At 35.3% G+C, this 18,194-nt stretch overlaps 1 protein-coding gene across 2 annotated transcripts in view; it reads right to left on the reverse strand.

The window, feature by feature from the left end:
- The window catches only part of LOC129261118 (myotubularin-related protein 2-like), a 38,773-nt gene that overhangs the window by 3,913 nt on the left and 16,666 nt on the right, over positions 1-18,194 (reverse strand). The window contains exons 4-15 of one of the 2 annotated variants that reach the window (XM_064099213.1): positions 17,924-18,034; positions 15,703-15,804; positions 14,532-14,615; positions 11,838-11,912; positions 10,620-10,694; positions 9,677-9,865; positions 8,824-8,915; positions 7,959-8,052; positions 7,397-7,603; positions 6,474-6,566; positions 5,545-5,658; positions 53-232 (exon numbers count right to left, since the gene is read on the reverse strand). In XM_064099213.1, the coding sequence (XP_063955283.1) occupies positions 53-232; positions 5,545-5,658; positions 6,474-6,566; positions 7,397-7,603; positions 7,959-8,052; positions 8,824-8,915; positions 9,677-9,865; positions 10,620-10,694; positions 11,838-11,912; positions 14,532-14,615; positions 15,703-15,804; positions 17,924-18,034 (1,416 nt within the window). The remainder of the gene's footprint in view (positions 1-52; positions 233-5,544; positions 5,659-6,473; positions 6,567-7,396; positions 7,604-7,958; positions 8,053-8,823; positions 8,916-9,676; positions 9,866-10,619; positions 10,695-11,837; positions 11,913-14,531; positions 14,616-15,702; positions 15,805-17,923; positions 18,035-18,194) is intronic. The other variant, XM_064099214.1, reaches the window with a different exon arrangement.

Genomic DNA, 18,194 nt, shown 5'->3' on the forward strand with positions numbered 1-18,194 from the left:
GATATTTGAGTTGCCTATTTCTGTTGACTGGTTTGAACTGATAAAATCGTACCTGTGGTTTCATGCGTGGGTTCCATCTGATGTAGTAGGAGGTCCACAGTTCAATCCTCCTCATACTGGCCACAGGAAAGAGAACATGTTGATGCATGTAGCTGGCATACATAGGGTTGATGAACTCCTCCATACTGCTGTTGATGTAAGACCACAATGACACAGTCTTGGTTTTCACTTGCTGGAAAGGGATAAAACAGTATTTAGAAACTAGATTTTAATTCGTCATGCGGACGAATTAGGTGGTCTGTCGTAGAAAGATAAATACTAGTAGATAAACAGACATAATTATTTAAACAAATGAGTTGATATTAGATTGAAAGATAAATAGACAGATAGATGGATGGAGAGAAAAATGATAAGTGGATAGATTAATAGAAGAAAGGTAGATAAATTATATCTTTAAATATAGATAGACAGATAAATAGATAGATAACGATTGATGACAAAAATTATGATGAGGATAATAATGATTGATGACAAATATGATGATGATAACGGTGATTATGATATTATATATACACAGATGGACAGACAGAAAATATATCGATATATTCATTGATTGATAAACAGATATTAAACAGATTTAATATATAGATATTACATAGGCAGACAAATAAACAGAATTATTCAAACAGATCAATAAACATTAGATTGAAAGATAAAAATATAGACATACATATTTAAACAGATAGATGGATAGATGATATATAGATAAAAGATAGAGAAACATACATAATAAATTGAAAAATATAAATATTTATTAGATTGAAAGATAAATGGATAGATATACAGATAGACAGACATATTCAAACAGATAGATATACGATAGATAGATCATAGATAGAGAGACAGACATACAGATACATTGTAGATAGAAAGATAGATATATCATGTAGGTAGATAGATAGATAAACAAGATAGATATAGAAAGATAGACATATTCAAACAGATATATATTAGACAGACAGATAGAAAGATAGATATATTTATAACATAGATAGATTTATAACATAGATAGGGGATAGATAGACGGATATGATTACCCCGGTAGATAGATATAATATGAAAAAAGGAATTATAATCTGTTTTATTTTGCAATATTTAAACTATTATTCATTGGAATTCTTATAAATGATCGTACGCAAGATAATTTTTAAAAAAATCATGTTCACCCTCGGACTCGAACCCCTGCCCACATGACTGAATGAGATGCAAGTCTGACGCCTTACCGATAGAGCTACAATATTTCCCATAGACTTTACACGCATGCAAAATATGAGAATCTCAAATCCAATATTGCAAGTGAAATACGGGCATGATCCCGGCATCTGATCGGAAAATGACGGCTACACTTGCGAAAGCTTAGAATCTCGGCTACGACATACTAAAAGCTCAGCGATAACTGACTAGAAAAAATGGAGATATGGCTCACGAAATAAAGGAATGTAGAATCTAGTTTTGAGAAAAAGTCATGTCCCATAGAGATTACACGCAAAACGAGTAAAAATGACATGCCTTTATTATTTGCAATTTTCAGGATGATCCGTTTATTAGAATGAAAAATAAAGGCAATAACTCAGAAATAGTAAGACCTAAGCTACTACATATTCAAAAATGGGCGAAAATTGATCAATATTCACAGAGTTAGAGCCAAATTTGCATAATTATTATGACGTCATAACACGCAACATGGATATTTTGACTTCCGACGCCATTTTGATGATGTCATAATATACGTTAGGGTCCAATGAGACATGAAATCATATGTATGATTCATACTCTATCGATAATATGAAAAAAAATTGGGAGTCCCCGTTCGTTCTGAAGAGCTACAGGGAATTTTTAATAGGCATGTTTTTGCCCATATAGAACCTATGGAAAGAGCTCGCACGCATGCGTGCTCTTTCCCTCATTAATGATCGTAGAGGGCTAATCGAGGTATCAATTTGATCAGAATTATATTAATGGCAGAGCTGCCAACATTGGGATGATAGAATCCAGAAGATTTCGCGGAGGTATGATTTTGTGAGGGAGCGCGCGGCGAAATGTCCCACGGACGGGAGTTTTGGGTAGCAAAACTCATTAAGAAACAACATTTGATAGTATCCGACAGCTGTCTAAACCATCAAAACTTTTGGCACATAGATTAAATGCACATTGTCATTAGAGAGATTTCATGAAATGATGAATTGTCTGTCATTGACTAAAAAAATAAGTTCAAGCTTCAGGCAATACAGTAGAACATATGATTCACAAAAGAATGCATTCAACAAGAAAATACCTTTATTGTCCAGAGGGGGAAAGGGCTGCAGTAGTGGAAGATGAGCTTGCCTGGCCCTGTAAAGACTTATATGTGGCCTGTTTAAAGTCTCTGAGCCTGAGGGCCGAGGGATTCCTGTGAAAATTGCCTTTTTGTAGCAAGCACGCACAGCCAGCCAGCGCCAGGCTAGCTCACTCACGAAAGAGAAAATGTTCGAATCCGATCAACCCAAGTAAAAGTAGGCAAAAAAAATCTCCACTTTGCATCTGTTCTTCAGGATTGTCAATAAAATTATTCCTAAAAGTCAGGCAGGGTGTAATTATAATAGTAACCCATCGTTGATCCACAGTTTCAGCTCGAATAAAGCGCACACAAGCTTCCGAAAAATGCATCGGACTTCCCTTCTCGCATAGCCTCCTGCCGCGGCGCAGTCTGCCGGAGACCAGGCAGTGCCGCGCCGGGGCAGGAGGGGGGCATAGGCATGGAGTGCCGCTAAAGTGTTTCCATCACGCACGTGCACATTGCAGAACCAGAAAAAAAAATTGCTTGTTAGACTAATTCACCAGTCGTTCGCTAAAATTATCTTCATTTACATTGGAAATCAATGTACGATTATACAAAAACTGGTAAAAGTAACTGGGTAAAATGAAAATGTGATAAGGAGTTTCCACGTGGGTGTAAAGGGAGTTGAACATGCTAGACTCGTAAAACAGTCGTTTGTATGAATTTTACAATTTAACAGCTAAAAATCACAGTTATCCGGGAGATTTTGGCATGGGGTCGGGAGAACGGGAGATTGGATCGAAATCCAGTATTCTCCCGCAGGATCCGGGAGACTTGGAAGCTCTGTAATGGATACACATAGAAAAAACAGCGAATTTATTCTGCGTAACGCTGTTACGCACAAAAACGCGCGGATGTTGAAAAGCTTAAAATGACCTGAAACATACCCAAAATTAATTATAGACGATTTGGAGCATTTTCAATTTTGACGCGCACATACGCGCGCGTCATGACCTTTGCATGACTTTTGATGGGATCGACAGTTGACTTTTGACCTAAAGTTTATTTGATGTAAAAATGACTGATTATTGATGATCTGTTATGCAGATATGATCAAATAAAGAACTTTACAAAATGGTGCGTAGATGACGTCACCATGACTTGATGACCTTGAAAGGCTTAGTATGGCGTCTCTATGATAGACTTTATATATATGACAAAAAATTCAGCAAAAGTGATGTAGCCAATTAGGAGAAAAGTTGGCGACAAACAGGTGCGAAAAATAAATAAATAAAGAAAATTCTGACGAAATTAAGAGGTGATCTGTCAGAGACAGACCACCTAATTATCCTCGTATGATCATGACACTAATAGGACCCTATCTTTTCCAGTAACCGTGTGAATGTGTGAAATATTGGGGAGCCGGTGGCTTTGAATGTATTTTTTACAAATAATTGGCACTATACAAATACGGCTGTTAATCATCATTTTCTGTGCTGAAATTATGGGAAGCCAAGAATGTTTAAATTCTCTTAATATTTTGTTATCAATGTTTGTTTCCTGTGTTCTTTCAATGTTGAAGATACCTATTTTAGTCATTATTCACAAACAGATATGAATGAACACCAAACTTGTTTACAAATTGAACCTCTACAGTAAGAGACGGGTGTCATAATTGGCTATCCACAGTTACCAACAACTTTACACCAGGGTTTAACTTAAACCCGAGTTCTGAATACAGGCCATTGAGTTGGAAGCAAACATGAAGATCTGGTTTCATAATAGGTGATTTTAAGTTTGGTGATGATAGCTGGTGTTAGCATTTGGTCAATTTATACACTAACCACAATACCATTATCAATGTTTGGAGTCTATGGCCTGTATTCTGAACTCCGGTGTAACTTAGACTATGGTCTAACTCTGTGCTAAATTTATGGAAAGCTAAATATGTCACAATTTTAACCCTCAAGCTCCCGGGGTATTTTGATTCTTGTCATTCCCGGGGGGGGGGGGCCATTATGGCCCCCCCTTAAGATCTCGGCCGCCGATCGCGCGAGCGACGCAAAAATTTGCACACTGGTAGTGTGTGATGTAATCTACAAGGCTGTATGGTAAAATTTTCCAAAATATTGAGATTTTATTTTATATGAATTAATTATGCTAATTTATGCATAAATCATACTTTTTGCTCTAATTCACTAAATAAAGCTCCTAGAATGCTAATTTTTGGTAAAAATATTCTTTGTAGCATTCTTAACAATCGCAATTAAAAAAAACTTCGGTTTGGAAATCAATTTCTTATGTATTTTATTGTTTTATGAATTTCTTATGTATTTCTTTGTTTTTTTACTTTTGGTTTTTTATTGTTTTTTCAATGGAAATCGTTCCAGACTTAATTCTGATCATAAACAAGGCAAAATTAATTAAGTTTAATCAGTAAAAGTAGAAATAATGATACATTTATGAATTTTGGCTAAATACACTATTTGCATTGGATTTGTACATGAAATCACGTTTATGAGCAATTTTGGGTCTGACATGCACTTATATAATGTTGCGTAATGTCGTAACCGCGTACCCGGGCGTCACAAATTTGGTCTCAAAATTTGCGCGAGACTTGAAAGTAAAAAGTCAGTGAGCGGCGAGGTAAAAAAAATTCGCAAAGCAGATATATCGCGAAAATTGTCGAGGGGGGGGCCATTATGGCCCCCCCCCCCCCCCGGGAGAATTAGGGTTAATATTATATGGTATACTTCTTAAGTGTACTGTGATCTTTCCAAACCCTCTAGTGGCGAAGATATCCATCTTATTTATCCTTCCAGGACAGTTAAGAATGACTTCAGAGTCAAATGAGCTGATACACTGAACCCCTACTGTTGAAAATTTACACAATGTATGTCACCATTGGCTATGTAGTTAAACCACAATACTGGCCTATGCGTCCAACATCGTGAGGGTGGCAGCTTACCAAGCTTTTTCAACCATCAGGTTCCAAATCAATGATACCAGCTTTGGCACCTTCTATGGTTTTCTGCCTAGTCCTTCTGCATCTCCTGCATGATCTTTCAGAAACTTGACATTTTAAGAGCACTAAAAGCCCGTGTGTGGCCCTTATGCCATAAGTCCAATCCCATTTAACCTCCGATGGCAAACTGACTGGAGGTTTTTGTGGACTTAGCTTTTGTCCTCCCATGATAGTTAAGAAAAAACACTGGATGAGGACTTACTTCTTTGATTCTCTCCCTCTCACAATTAAAGAGGAACGTTCCAAAGAGACAGCTGTACAGGTGATCCAGGATGGTGATCAAGAAGTGTTCATTGAATTCAAAAGCATTGGGAAACTGCAAGAGAGAGGAAAGTAACAGACTACCAACTTTAATATTCACCTTTCAGAGTGAACTTACTGTGGAAGAAGGGAGATCTTCCTTGATTATACACAATCCAATTAAAGAAATCACTCTATGAATCAAGGAGATGTTGAAAATATGCAGTTTTTCACTCGAAAATCAGTCAATTTTCAGGGAGTCTCCCTGACTATTAGGTAGACTTGGTAACCCTGAAATAATTGACAATAAATTCAAGGCACTGGGGAACCCTTCACCAAGGAGATCAATTTTATCAAAACTGATGTCCAGTAATAAAATATATGTTGTGCTGCTTATTAGGAAGGGGGTAACCCTATTCCTTTTGCTCAAAAAAGTATATACAATTAAAGTGACCAATACCAGTAAATGAACCTTGCATCAACTTATAACTCCTGCACCATTAAATTTGGTTATCAATAACGTAAACTGCCCCTTGGTCTACCCCGCTTTTGCAACTATCTGTTTGGTCTATTCCTAATTGGTCTACAACCTGGTCGTCTTCTAACAGTTTGGTCTAATTGCCATTTTGTCTAACTGCCTGTTTAGTCTATTATCCATTTGGTCTAACAAATCTTAGTCTTTACAGTCCAACTGAGTGTATGTGAACAAAATTTTCATTTGACAGAGTTAAACTAAAAAGTTGACAAAAGTGGAAATTTGGACATCTGGCAAATAAGAATTAGAATAATTTATGAAAATGTTTATTTGACCAAATGCGTTTAGTCGATGTGGTACTAGACTATCTGACAAGTAGATCAACTGCTTGCAGATCAAATGAAATCATATCTTACCTGTCGTGTAACTTGCCACACACTATCAATGAATTGTTGGAAGATTGGTGACCTGTCTGCATCAGTATAGTTCTTGTCTCCATGCCCATGGCGCTGAGATACCAAGAAGATACAATTTCATTTCTAAGAGCTTGAATATTACACTATACGGTCAGACAAGTATAAATTTAACGTGTGTTTTGGCTACAAATCTCCACCATGGAGTGACTTGGATTTTATTAGATATTACATCCTACATGTACATGTACGAACAAGGAATAATCTTGTCCCCCTATCAAACCTAGCCAAAATCTAGGCGGATGCTACAGTTATTGTGTCTGCGATTACACTATACAACGTAAGCAATACGTTTGATACTGCAAGATTAACAAACAGAGGGTTCAAAGCAGCAACTACCTTAACCCTCTCTGGTCGCTTATTTGTTGATTTTTTTTTAATTGGCTACAATATGGTGCCAATTTCCTGTATGAAGTAGTTGCATCAGATTTATAAGTTATCCCTAAAGACTCTAACCATGCACATGTGGAAAATGGGTTGCCAACATTTTTCTGAAGTGGAAGATTACAGAGGCTCAAGAACAGCCAATACCCATCTCCTCTCATCTTGCTTAGTTGTTTTCTTTTCATCAATTATGAAAGGGTGCGTATTTCTCATCCGAAAACCTGTCAATAAATTATTGTCGATAATAAACTTGATGAACTACAAGAATTTGATAAAGGCTTGGTCCCAGGAAGCAAGCAGTATTAGGTCCAAGTGATATAAGCACAATGATCAGAATCAGGGGTCAGTTACACAAACAGGTTTTTAAGTCTAGCTTTGTGGATATCTCTCAGAAACAAATTTGAGTCTGTATTAAAAGATTTTACTATAGGCTGTAAAAATGAAAATTAATGACACGGTGGTGACATGGGTTCCCTGCTTACCTGTGCCATCTTATGTCCGAAAGCTAACCATTCCTTCTCTATGAGCACCTCAAAGCCTCTGATGGTGCGATAGAATGGATCTAGGAGTAACATAGCAAGGGCTGTCAGCTGGGCCGTCCTGTCCCAGCCATCACTGCAGTGGACCACCACAGATGTCTTCTGGCTCTCAACACGCTCAGCGATTCGTACAGCGCCAGCTAAAACCATCTGAAAGGATACATGACAAGGTTTTCATTGATCTGAGATGTTAGAGAGACATTCGTGAGGGAATAAAGGTAATTAATATACAGAATATATGATAGTCATCTAATCTGAAAGTCTTTGGATAATAGCAGAATTTTTAATGAACTAATTAACGTGGACATATGAACGAACTTACAATGCCTAACTGGATTGTAGGCAACTTTAACAGTAGTAGTATCAGCAGCAGCAGTTGGTGGCGGATCCAGCCAGATTAGACAATACTTGGGCCAGGCCCACCAATGGTCGTGTCAAACCTGGCCAGATCCTCCAATGGTAGCAATAGAAGCAGCAGTAATATGTTGTAGTAATAGCTACTAACCTTAACATGTTCCAACCAGTGTGTAGCCTCTAGGTTAGCAAGCCAATGATGTTCATCGATGCTAGGAAAACAGATATCTTTCAGCTTACGTAAGCTGTAGATACAGAATGATGAAAAAAATATGGTAATACTGTACAGTTCAGCATAATCAAAGTCAAACGTAATAACAATAATTCTTAATCTTTACTATAACTGCCATTTTTAATCCTAAACCAGACTGTGCTTTTGGGGCATTAGATGGGGGGGGGGGGGGGGGTATAGAGTCAACCCCTCCCTTGAAATTTTGGCTGCTGATTATGCGAGCGCCATGAAAATTTGCAAAGTAGTGTGCGAGGTAGTCTATAAAGCTGTATGGTTAATTATCCTGAAATAGAACGATTTTATCTTTATTTGAATTAATCATGCTAATTTATGCATAAGTCACACTTTCACATTTTAAAGTTCCACTTAATTCACAAGAGAATTATATGCACAGCAAATAAGAGAACCCAATAACCAAAGAAAAAGTGAATGAAAGACATTGTTGACTCTCTTCTAATATGCACATCACTGTGTTGTGTATATACATGTAACTGTTTAAAATCAGCAAATTATAACATGTAATTAACCTTTTTCATTTCACATATTTCCATCATTTCTCAGCATTATCCTTGTTTTCTCCCTTTGTTAAATTTGAATTTTTGTTGGGGTGGATTTCCCTGTCAATCTCGAGGCTCATCGCCAATAGGATACACATTCATACCATATATATATATATATATATATATATATATATATATATATATATATAAATATATATATATATATAACCACTTCAAAATAATTTCATACTCTCCAATCCGAGAGAATCTAAACAAAACTTCACCTTTCTCTCATGACATGGATGTTGTGAATATCCAAGAAACAAATTTCAGCATTCTGGTAGGTATCCTCATTCTCATAACCACCTCCCTTAGCCTGAAAGAGTAATTAAATGATATAGAGGATAGTACTATTAAAATGTAGTTATAGTAATCATTGGCATAATGAAAATTATTTAGAAGAAGCACATGGATTTTTAAGTCATGAGTGTGCAAAAAATATAGGCCCTTTTAAATTGACATGACATGATATTCAACAAAATATCAAATTTCTTTATTCCTTTCTTTAATTTTCTCCTTTTATTTTCCTTGGTAGTGGAACTATAGAGGAAGGCCATACGTAGGCATCATCATCACAACTTTCAAATTAACAAGGTTGTGAATTATAGAATATGTTACTAACCTTTTGGAACTTGAGTTAATTGATGAGAAATTTATAGTTTACGAATATATCTCATTTCTATCATCTTCCATTTTCAATCAGGTTATATAGAGATTAATTTACTCTCTTGGAACCAAAGAAATCTGTTTGGTTTTCAGGATATACAACTTAGAGACAAATAGTGAATGCTTTCCACTATAGCATCTAAAATCTTGCTTTCTTCATGAGCAAATCTTTGACTTATGGATTGTTCACCTATTATGCAGATTTAAATGGAATGTTTTGGGTTGTTTACTTCTTGTTTTTTAGGGGGTAGTTAAAAACTATAATTGTATAAGTGCTCTAGAAATACAGTCTATAATGATGATAATGATTATAGACTGTACTAGAAGAATCTTCTATTCTCACTCTGAATGATAATCAACATAAATCTATCACTTCAAGCTGGAATAAGGAGAGGTTGCGTTATGTCAAACCTTATTTGCTACTGCATTGACTGTCGGCCTGGCATCCATAATAAGCAGTTTGTGGGACTGAGCATTGGCGTCTAGGATCATCTGAATATACTTCTCATCCTCCTTACTTCTCTTACCACCGACCCCAACCAGGGGCTGACTGCATCGTGTGATGGTGGCCTGGCTCTGTGGGTGAAGCCACGACATGATCTGAAGAGAGACGAAGAGGAAAGGTGCGGGGAACAAAAAAGATTTTGAAATGTCACCACTGCCAATAATTGATTACCGGACATCATATATTAAAGATAAATGAAAGCAGTTGCAGTAAACACTGATTTTATGAGAATTTTTTTTTATTTAAATCAACTTTTTGTTGGGGTGGACTTGTCCTTTGATAATGTAACTATAACAGATCTAGATCTACAATTGTAAAATCTATTTAAAAAAAATGAAATAGGATTTGTATAGCGCACATATCCACCTTGCTAGGTGCCCAAGGCACTCCTATATTACCCCAGCTAAGCTTGTCTACCGATCATGAAATCTTAGCAGGAATAATGATCATGCTGAAGATCACCAACACAGATAAGCACACATGGAACAGTGTAGTATTGTGCTTTAAAAAAGAATAAACACCTAGCTAGAATGCCAAGCTGATTTTGCACGTCGCATAACATAACTGCAATAATTTTTGCAATTGTCCCTTTTTACATGATTTCCATTTCATATAAAAATTCCAAGTGCTGATTATAGGAGCACCTTGAGCACCTAACAAGGTTGATACGTGTGCTATACAAATCCTTTATTATTACATATCGCTAGGAAAGAAGTATTAAGCACTTTTTTTTATTTGACAAATTGAATCCATCCTTTTGGAAGGTTTTATTTAGACATCATTATTCAACCTTTTTCTTTTTTTCTTTATGAATAATTCTGGAGTTGAAGTTAATAAAGCATTACTGACCGGTAATCTGTTTCTACTTCTAAATGCAGCCACTTGTCTGAGGAGTTCATCATCTGCTGCTGCAGGAATGGCAAGCTGTCAACAAACAGACAATGAAATCAATCAAAATATGGAGAGTGAGATAGGAAGAGGGGGGAGGGGGATAGGAGTGAGACGGAGAAACAAATAGGGATAGGGGAAGTGAGGGACAGGGGGAATGGGAGATAGGGGAATGAGATAGGGGGGAAAGACAGAGGAGGAGAGAGGGAGACAGAGAGTGGGGGGAGAGAGACATTAAGCGGAGACATAGAGAGAAAGGAGGGCGAAGGAAGGGGAAAGAGGGAGAAAGAAGGAAGGGAGATATGGGAAACAAAAAAAGGGTGAGAGGGAACTGTACCCTCTGTATGGGAGTGAATGAGTTGGTTTACCTACATATCCCTGCTTTATGCAAATCAAAAACATAGTGAGGCTATGCCAAATTAGATCTGAGAACAAATTTTTACAAATATATATCCCAACATATAAACATTAACTATCATCCGGGATCCCAGAGTCTGGTTGAATATTGCATGAACTTCGCCCTTACATTTAATAAGATATAATATAATGTATAGCATAAAAACATAAAAAGACCCAATAGAAACTACATCATATGAGGCCCTTGACTTACAAACACTCCCTGTAAAACACAGTAACCTTTTTACACAATGGCAATTACAGGGTGAATGCATTTGTGAAGCAAACTTCTAAAAATTAAACTGAGTGTTGTTATAGGCTATTAAAAGTCAGGTTGTCATTGTCATTGACTTAATATTCCCGCTCCATAAAACACACAATTACGTGGGAAGAAAACCATTTACATGTAATATGTGGACAAAACTATAACTAAAGTGATACTAGTGTAAACTTGATCATAAAAACCCCAACTATAAATGTTACAATGGATTCACAAACTTCTCTATGAAATATACATGTATGTAAAGCCCTGGTTTTGTTAAATACAATATCAAGCTATCAAAAAAGGTAATGTTTCATTGTTAAACTATTACAAAAATGAAATCAATACTGTATCATATCTAGATTATCAAACATTGCAACTGACAAAGGACCTTTCTCTTTCAAACATATAGGGTAATTTACACGAGATAATAAAATAGAATCCAAATTTACTATCGACTGTAAACTAGGGCTGATGGAGATCAACTATTGATTCACTCAATAAAACAAACTTTCACTTACAATAGCAGGGTAGGTATCACAGAAGGTGAAATTCTCATTGATTCTGGAGATTTTCCAGCTCTCAGTGGGCAGACCCTGCGGAACATGACATGATAAAGTGACAATACATAGTTTAAAATACAAACATATATATTGCAAAATTCTGCAATTCTTCAAATATCTTTTTCTTTGATCATCAGGAGACACAGTTTGTAAAATAAATTCAAATCACATCAATCACATCAACATTACACCATGTAATGTAGCATCTTGTCAGTGTTTTTCACTGACTAATTTGCTTGAGCCAATCAGATTTAAGCATTTCAGTAGCTTATAACAGTTGTCAGTAAAAGTAAAAGAAAAATCACTATTTTTTCATGAAATGCTCCCATTGGGGCTGTAATACAAATAATATAGTGTGGTTGGAAGTCACGCTTTATGAGAACCAAGCCCAAGAAAGCTCTACTACAAAATGAACCTCATGTAAAAACTGTTTTAGGGCATCCACGATTCGCATATGAACAATTGTTCATATATTATGAATCTTGACAGAAAAGAAAATGGGTATCAACAGGTGGTGGGGACAGAGGGAGAGTGTCCATATCATTTGCACCCCCCCCCCCTATTTTTAAATCAGAAGTATCCTCAAAGTTGCTCTGCTCCTTGCATGAAAAGGGAAAAAAAGGGTTTGAAGTAAACAAAAATACCGGGTACTGTAAATATGCACCAAATTGCATTTTTTTCCACCAAATGACCAGCAAAGTGTTTGTCTGTATAAATAAAAAAATATGTGCCAAATGGCTCTGGAAAAAAATGTGTAATTGTCGAGAAATGAGCAAAAAAAAATTTGCGAACAATAACAATACACTGTCGCACATATGCATTTTTGTGTTAGTGATCATCAGAATTACCAGTTTTCAGCTAAGATTTTCATGATTTAACAAAGATAAATATATTTCAATGTACCAGCATTACATAGATCTATGATTTTTTTTTAATATGGTGGCACTTAACCTTGATTTTAAACACTTTCGAAGGAAATAATTGTTTGTTGCAACTACTGTCTTTTGCCTTTAATAAAAGCATCTCTTCTGCTGTATGTACATGTAGAATATCAAATTTTCTACATGTTCTTAATATTGCTGGGGCAACTTTAGAAGAAAAAAAAGATCACCCCAAAGCATTCCATTTTGCAATTTTTTTTTTAATTTTTTTTTTTTTTTTGGGGGGGGGGGCAATTTGCCCTGTCAAGAGGGTGAAATCATCCATTGCTATCGTATATTACCTATCCTGGCTTTATTCAAAAGCAACTTTATGTTGCAAATTCTTAACTCTTTATGAAACCTCCCTAAATAACAAATAACAGAATCTCCCTCTTTTAATAAAAGCAAAAGCTTTTATTATGTATTTTATAGCAAGAGTATGATAGTCTATTAAAGGTCCATTGTTCAGATGACCATATATAAACTTAATAAGCTGCTAAAATATTTGGAGTGAACATTTTTTATAGTCCCATTAATACATTTCTGTGTTACATAAAGTTGAAACTTTTGGTCTCAAATTTGGTTTCAACTTTGTTATTTTCAACCGACACAGATAAACTTTCATGATCATATAACTTCTGTGTGTTTAACGCATGTGACTCTCAACAGAGTTATGAAATATATTTTCATTTTGGTGAAAACAGAATGCAAAAAATGTTAAAGGCCATTAAATAAAAACCAGTTCCTTTCACAATCTTATCACCTGACCGGAACTAAATTGAATCTTAAAAAGCTATAATCAAAGCAAGAATATAACCATTACTTGTATTGTACAGGTGTATCTCATTTTCAAATTGATATGCCCATATGTCATATATACAATGTCAGTTCTCAAAGTCTCTTTCACAATGCATTGAGGTAACCAGCATTTACTTTTATTTCAAAACAAATTTATCTTTCTAATACAGCCATAAAAGATTTGTCAGATTTATGTGTGATTCATTTGTGTACAAGCCATCTTCCAAATAGCTATCATGGTCAACTTTCAGTTTTACTTTAAAAGCAAACTTTTCATACATGTTATAAAAGATGTGTCATAAATCAGGTTGATGGTGTCAAAACCCAGGGTATTTGGCTTGTGCAGAAAACAAGACCAGTATTCAGCTAAAGCAACGATGAAAGGAAATTCAATCAAGTAAATATGAAATGTGCCAAATTTGAACATGACAGCCTTCCGAATTTCCTAGAAAACAAACTGATTGAATCAGTATAATACATTTTGTACATGGCATTTTGCACTGCGAAATCTGCAAAATCTTAAGGTTCCATTGATATCTCACATTAATTTCTTTTTCAAGAAATTACTTTACTGGTTATTTTCACTAATCGCCCCCTCATTTAAAGTGGAAAAAAAATTTGCTCGAGATCAATAGTGTCTTTGACAAAATAAGGCATGCAGAATGTGCATTCTGCCTAAAATATGACTTTGCTAATAACTTTAAATATGGTCCAGTTGGTATAAATTCAGCAAATTTTAGTTCTATTTTTCAGATTTGTGCCGGGCGGCGCATCCAATTTTAGCCCAAGAGCTGGGCGATTATTTGTCTTGACGGGCAGCTCCATCCATAGAGTGGAACCTTGATCTAGTTACCTGTTTATTACAAATAACATAACATCTGAGTATATTCTTTAAAATTGTATCAACAAAAAAATAATTATAATCATTGCTCACCTGTCTCTTGTACTCAGCCACTGGGTCATAAACTGCCCATCCATCCTCATTGTAATACTCCTTGTATTCAAAGGCAAAGAAGGGCTGGAGAGAGAGATATGCAGACAAAGAAAGAATACAGAAGACAAAGAAAATAAGAGAGAAAGAAGGAATGAAGGGTCACAAAGAAGGGCAGTAGATAAAAAAGGGGGAAAGAAGAAATACAGAAGGGAGAAAACAAAAGATGAAGCAAGCAAGGAAGTAGGGGGAGGGGTGTACAAAGAAGGGGAGTAGACAATATACAGGGATAAAAGAAAGAATACATTTAAGAGAAAATAGAGGTCCAGTGTAGAGAGAAGAGCAGTGGTCAATAGAGAGTGAGAAAGGTGCAGAGATAAAAATAGAGGGTAGAAATAATTAGTAGAAATAAATGATTAAAAAATCTTTAATTAAATATGGTCACATCAATATTATAGCAAATCATTTTTACTCAGTGTGTTGAACATTTATAGATCATTCACAGATAGATTAAATTTCAATTTTTTTAAATTCTATATACTTCTGTTATTCTCAATTTTTCACTTATGATATCTCATGATATAAAGATAATTAACCCGAGTAGTCTTGCTTGACTGTCCTTGTCATTAAGAGCATAATCAGTGTGATATCATTTACTGGAGAGCAGACATTTTTTTATCTACGTGTGGATACGAACCTTATCAAAGAAATGAAACAAACTTCATGGATTAGGATCTAATCCGACCTTTTCTTAACAACATGCTTTACAACATCAGACTTTGGATTACAATCAATCTATAGCCTATGATCTGTTGTTTAAGAAATAACTTAACTCACATAACGAAAGCTGTCATTTGTAACAAATAACCACTGGCGTAAATCCTTGCATCACACCTAGTGTTCAAGGGGTGATGATCTATTGTTCCTTCCCACCCCCTGGGGTGGGGGGGGGGGGCAGTCAAATGTATTGCTGTACACATGCATGACCAAATTATTTCCAAACACCCCCTAAACAAGTTTTTTCTCTGTGTGCAAAATAACCCCCTAAACGCGGGCTTTTTTTTTACACACTTTGACTGCCCCCCCTGAACAATAAATGTGATGCAAGAATTTATGCCAGTGCAAGTTACAAACAAATCACACTGTAAAACAAAAGTGAAGTTCAACCACTTACCAATTTATTTGATACTGGAAATGCATAGGTTTGTACTTTCTCATAAACCAGTCGTCTGGAATGATTCTCTTGCTTGTGAGCAAACCTCAGGTTTCTCATGTCCTGTCAATGAATCATGTTAATAACAACCATTATTGTAATGACTTCAAATTGTTCCACATTAAGCTGTCATTAAGAACCTGTTGTGCAAGTATGTGTGTACATGTATGTGTACAGTACTTTTGAAATACAAATGTATGTGTAGTGTGAATTGCATACTATTCATTATATTGTTGTGAAGGAAATGCTATGTAGAGAATGCAGATTTCATTCTTACTATTCTACTACCATACAGTATGCATGTACACTATCATGGTTTTTTCTGAGAATCTTGAATGAAGCATGCCTTTCCCCCATCTGTAGGATACCTGTTGCCTATAAGAATTCAAAGTTTGTTGCATGCTTTTTAAACAAAGTTTGTCAGCGACTTACCAGACATAGCAACAGGTAATGAATGCAAACTGGATCCCCAGTATTGGGATTCCTCACTACTATGGTCAGAGGAAAGGAACACCCATAATGAAATGTTAAAGGGGAAGTTTACACTGACAATAAATTTGTCTTTAAAGAGCAGAAAATTAACAAAAAATATTGGTGAAACTTTGACAAAAGATCTGTAAAAAATAAAGAGGTTTTCATTTTGAAAGTTTCTATATTCAAAATAACATATTGAAATAACATCAATACATGATTGGAATAAATACTGAAATGCAACAGAAACCTTTAGGAAGAGATGTGCTCAGAAATATGATCACTTAAGGAGATTACAAAGTTGTATGGACCTTACAGTCTTCAATACAATAATTGATAATTCATTTTACAAGGTACATGTACAGTACTTCCTTGATATGATTGGAATGCACAATAATCAATTCAGTGAACACAATACAACAAATGTAAATTGCACATTGTTGATTTAATCACAAGGTACATTTTTAATCCTAAGGTCTTGAATCATTGATGAGTGATTACTCAATAGCAAAATATTATTGGTTGGGGTGACAGGAAAAATTCAATGAAGTACAGTCAATTAAATAGGGAGTCTGTCACCTTCTCTTTCGATAAATAAAGTAAGTTTTAAATACTTTAAAAAAATATACATGTATAAAAATGAGTATAAAAATGTGTGCCAAAATTTATACAATAAGAGGGGTTTATACTGTTGCTTTTTTAGATAAACTATCTTCATATTTGATATTGGGTGGCTTTGAGTGTGTCACTGTCAGTGTGACATATAATGTTGTTTCTACAGCAAATGCCAATAGTAGCATGCAAAGCAAAATGTAATCATCCATTACATACTCCACAAGAACATAGTGCTTTAATACCACAATGAATATAAAGCTACAGTACATTAAATTATGACAGCAAAATTATATTTTGTATGTGACATCACTATGAAAGGACATCATCATGAAACTATGTAATTATAATGGTGTCATGACTTATATGTAATTTCATGTCATTATGGTTTTTTTATATCATGAGACATGTTGAATGATTTCATCCATACAACTTATTATCTTGTTTGAGTTTGCTATCTTGTTATTTTGTTTGAATTTGGTATGTTATTTTGTCTCAAAATTTTAATTAATTGTTAACCAATTTGATTGGTTTGCATGTTATTATCACCTTGATGTTTACCTGTAACCTAAATTGGGAATGCCAAAAATGAAATCGACTTTGGAACATTATAACCAGCAAAACTGGGTGATTCCAAATAACTCAAGTACTTTCAATGGATTATGCAATACTTACACTGCTATGACATACCGCCCTTTCACACATTACAAAAATTGTATTTTTAATGATGATTCCAATGAAAAATACAGCTATTGACAAATTTTTAGCACGTGTGAAACCAAACTAAAATCACAAACGCTATTAACAATCACGAATACAAATTCTACCCCGAAGGTGAATTCCAGTTTATAAGTTTCACTCAAATTACAGTACAAATTTTCTGTGTGAAAGGTCCAATGATTCTAAAGACGAATTGCAATCATCATTACAATGATAATTCAAGATTCACGTGTGAAAAGGCCCAAAGTAAACTAAAATCACTTTTTGTTCTAAGGTATACAAATACCTGTAGCCTCCCCAGTTAGAAATCACCATGGAAAACAAAGTGCAACAAAAACGAAAGTTTCTATACATTTGGAATGAATTATCCACAACTTACCTTGCAGAAGACTTCAAGACCATATGAGTTTTCTCCCCTGCTGGTGGAACCACCAACCTTCTCTACTCTATAAACAGCACCAAGGGGAACATCAAGAATAAATGGTGGCTCCTATAATAAACAAAAGCAAACATAAACACAGTGACATAAAATATGGAACATCAATTCTGTGGTTAATATCTATTCTCCATATAAAAATAATAGCAAATTAGTACAAGGCCCGATTTTATTTCAGCATGAACATGTACAGGTACTTGGAGATCTACATTCA

The sequence above is a fragment of the Lytechinus pictus genome, chromosome 5 (genome assembly GCF_037042905.1).
Source record: "Lytechinus pictus isolate F3 Inbred chromosome 5, Lp3.0, whole genome shotgun sequence".
NCBI lineage: Eukaryota > Metazoa > Echinodermata > Echinoidea > Temnopleuroida > Toxopneustidae > Lytechinus > Lytechinus pictus.